Source organism: Diospyros lotus, chromosome 15, assembly GCF_014633365.1.
Source record: "Diospyros lotus cultivar Yz01 chromosome 15, ASM1463336v1, whole genome shotgun sequence".
In the NCBI taxonomy this organism is placed as follows: Eukaryota; Viridiplantae; Streptophyta; class Magnoliopsida; order Ericales; family Ebenaceae; genus Diospyros; species Diospyros lotus.
This window is the reverse complement of record NC_068352.1, coordinates 8,663,853-8,667,707: the sequence shown is the minus strand read 5'-3', so window position 1 is coordinate 8,667,707 and position 3,855 is coordinate 8,663,853. Positions and strand designations below refer to the sequence as shown.

At 37.3% G+C, this 3,855-nt stretch overlaps 1 protein-coding gene across 1 annotated transcript; it reads left to right on the top strand.

Moving 5' to 3' along the window:
- The first annotated feature begins 305 nt into the window (after window positions 1-305).
- Window positions 306-1,547, top strand: LOC127791558 (F-box protein At5g07610-like). Its single transcript, XM_052321542.1, has one exon. The coding sequence runs from the start codon at window positions 306-308 to the stop codon at window positions 1,545-1,547; it is 1,242 nt and encodes a 413-aa protein (XP_052177502.1).
- Window positions 1,548-3,855: the final 2,308 nt, after the last annotated feature.

The window sequence follows — 3,855 nt, the reverse complement described above, 5'->3', positions numbered from 1 at the left end:
ATATATTCAGACTAGCACAGCGAGGGGATATTTAATCATTCTCCTGTACTCAGCCTGCAAAACCTTATTGGGATCTCATGGTGGAAAATACATAAGACGGGGAAATAGAAATTCGTTTCAATTGTTTGAGTTGATGATCGTCATCTTGATATTCATGTCTGTAGAACATAGATTTGAAATTGAGTATTGATGATGATTGTTGTTTAGATTCATGATGTTATGACATCTTTACTGCATCCATGTATTTGATCACTCTCTCATTGTAGAAAGTATAATATTTGAGATATGACACAGGAAAGCTCTCCATGGATGCAAGCCAGATTGTCAAGGCAAAGAGCACATCATCAACAGAAGCAGCTATTGGCAACGACCACATCTTAACTGAAATCTTGAGACGCCTACCCATAAAATCACTTTTTCGCTCCAAATTAGTTTCTAAACACTGGTTTTCTATCATCGCCGACGATCCCCAGTTGGCTCTCCGTCAAAATCCAGACCCCAGTTGTGTTTCCGGCTTATTCGTGTACCCCTCCCTTGTTGGTTATACAGTCTTGAGTGACTTCATTAGTCTAAATGAGCCAGGGCTTGATTTCCTCTCGCTTTTCAATGACAAATCCCCAGCTGATGATGCTCTTGAAGTTGGAGTCGGTTACATCATGATTCCAAATCTATCAGGCCTAATAATTCAAAGTTCATGCAACGGACTGTTATGCTGTTCAGGCTACAATGAGATCGATCGGAGAGGCGGCTACCATGTTATCAATCCCACCACCAAGCAATTTACCACACTTCCCGATTCCCATCCGCATGATGGCTTTGATGGCCTCAACTTGGCTTTTGACCCATCAAGATCTCCATTCTACAAAGTGGTAAATGTATGGAAAGCTGACGATGTTCCGTGGACAGACCCTCATGACCTCTACTCCGTTTATCGGATTGAGGTGTACTCCTCTGATGCCCGCTCTTGGAGGACTTCTAGCGAACTCTTCATCGTCCACGTGCGCAATATAGGTTTTAGAGATGGGATTTTCTGGAACGGCGCTCTACACTGGTTTTCTAAACGGGGTGACGGATACTACTTCGATCTCGAGCAGGAGCGGCTGTGGAGGATGCCGGCACCACCTGTCCCAGAGGGCATGACGTGGTACGACCGGAGCCTAATGCATCCACTGGTGGCGCGTGGACAACTCCATGCCCTCGAGAGTTATGGATCAGCAGGATCTCAGTTGGATGTGTACGAGATGGAAGAGGACTACTCCGGCTGGTTTGTGAAGTACCACATCAATCTGGACCCGGTTGCAGCTGCGTTTCCTAGGATGGGACAAATGCTAGCGAGACGCCGCCCGGACGAGGCCTACTGGGTGCTTTCTCTCGTCCGAGAAGAGAAGGACGAGGAGTCGTTTCTGGTGCTGCACGTTCCTGGGGAGATCATACGGTTCAATCTTGTGGACCAGTCCTTCAGCATCATTCATGATCTGGATGTGAATGAAGCTTCTCTGAGATACTTCGGTGCTTGTCATTATATCGAATCTTACGCTAATGTTTGAGTTTGAAAGGATTTTCCGGCAAAATCAAGATCGAGGAGCAGCATTCATCTGTACAAGGTTAGCTCTCAAGAATATATATACCTAGGAACGTGCATTGCCCGTACAAAGTACATTTGATGAAATTTGTTTGTTTGGTCAAAGAGAAACTGGAAAGCTGCTGCAGCGGGCAGTGGGGCTGCTCTTGCTTCTACATTTGTTTTGCTCTCAGTTCAGTTGTCCGTTTACTGTTTTGGATGTAATTTGCTCCTTTTACTTTGTCATTTGTTTAATTAATTTGTGGACTTGCTTATCGTAAATGAAGCAAACATTAAACTGTGTCACAGTGCGAGCGTATGGGTATGGGTATGGATATGGATATGGGCATGGATATCTTTCTTGTTTCTGTGGTCGAGGTTGAAGACGAACTTTTATTTTTCATTTTTATGATTTAGGTGTTCGAGCTTTGCTCGCCTAGTCCTAGAGAAGACTAATCTTTCCCTCTAGTTTAACATCCGGATAAATCGAATGCAATCACAAATTTGTATATTCTCAAGTAGACACGCGGTCAATCCCCATTAAATGAGACATTTTTGCCTCCATCAAGAGTTGATCTCCCGCCACTCTAAAAAAAAATTGAGAGTTTTATCACTTGTGTCATGTCCTAAAAGCAAGGTTAAAGATGACTTTGTTCATCTAATGAGGGGTCTAAGGTGTTACTTCTTGAAGAACACCATGACAGGTTTATATTGAAGGGATAAAGTTGTTCAAAAGGCCATTTATAATCTAGAAGGTGTGTTAATTTTTGGATCAACATATATATTTTAAAGTATATCAATTTTATTATTTAAGTAAATACTTATTTTAATATGTTAAAAATAAAAATTAAACATTATTTTTCAATAATTTTATTGTGCCCAAAATTTTGAAAATAAAAAATGTGTATATTATATCAAATAATTAATTATAAAAAATTATTTTAGGTTAAGAAAATACCTGTTCCTTATAAAAGAAAATAGTTAGCATTCTAACAATCATGAGCATAATCTATATATCTTAAAAGTATAATCAAATTTAATAATAAAATATTCATTAAAATATAATAACACAAATCAATTGTAAAAAAAAAAAAGAAATTAAGAGAAAAATACCTATACAAAATAATAAGAATGGAATCTAAAAGCTAAAAGATGTCATTTGTTAGTAACTTGAAAGTGAACAAAATATGATTTGCTTAATTGAAATGAGTTTCACAAAGCGAAAGCCATCCAAGAAAGAACATGTGTTAGTGGAGGTTGAATTTAGGGTAAATTACATTTCACCCTTATAGTTTGGTTATTTGCACAGAAATTTGATTTAAAAATAGTTCTAGAAGCTGATACGATTTAAGTTCTTTTTGCCCAACACCTCTGTCTATAAGTTTAGTTTGTAGTAACGGTGTTAAATTTGGCAATAATTATCCTAATCTTTCTAATTAAAAAGCTAACAGAATAAAAAAAAAAATAAACGAAGAATAGAATGCGATGGCAATAAGAAGCCCAACATCAACAATGAGCAAACAAACTATTTTTCAATGATACTATTGCTGGTGACACCTCAAGGGCCATCGTGGCAATCATTGAGAGAGAGAGAGAAATTGTATTGATAAACTTTGTGATAAAGAAAAATAATGACACCTCAAGGATTATCGCGGCGGTTATTGAGAGAAAAAAAGAGAAATTGCGTCGATAACCTTTGTGATGAAATTCAAATTCAATTCCATCTTCACAAGAATATTCAATGAGTGAAGACGGCCAAGGAAGGGAATAAGATATGAAAGAATGGAAGAGAAAAAATGGCTTTCTTAGGTTGGGGGGAGAGAGTGGGTTTCTTGGGTAGAGAGATGAACATAGAGGGGAGAGAAACATGGGAAAAAATATATATATTATATATAGTGTTGATATTCATGTATATATATTTATGTTAAATAATATATTTATAAAATATGCATCTATTATATAATTTAATAAATAATATAATAATAATATGATAGAATTGCAATGATATGGCACACACCAAGAGGGGGGTGAATTGGTAAATTAAAAATTTCTTTTGAGAAAAAGAAACACTCTCGTTTGGTGAAAAATAAATCTGAAATCTTATGAATGATTAAGCGAAATAAGTAAGAATAAAAATGCTAACAGAACAAATGAAAACAGAGTGCACAAGAGACCAAGATTTATAGTGGTTCGGCTTTTAAAGCCTAGTCCACTACCTTAGCTACCAACTAAGAATTTTTAAGCAACTTCACTATCAACCCCTTACTCAATACGAGCAGGTCCTCTAGTCTTTG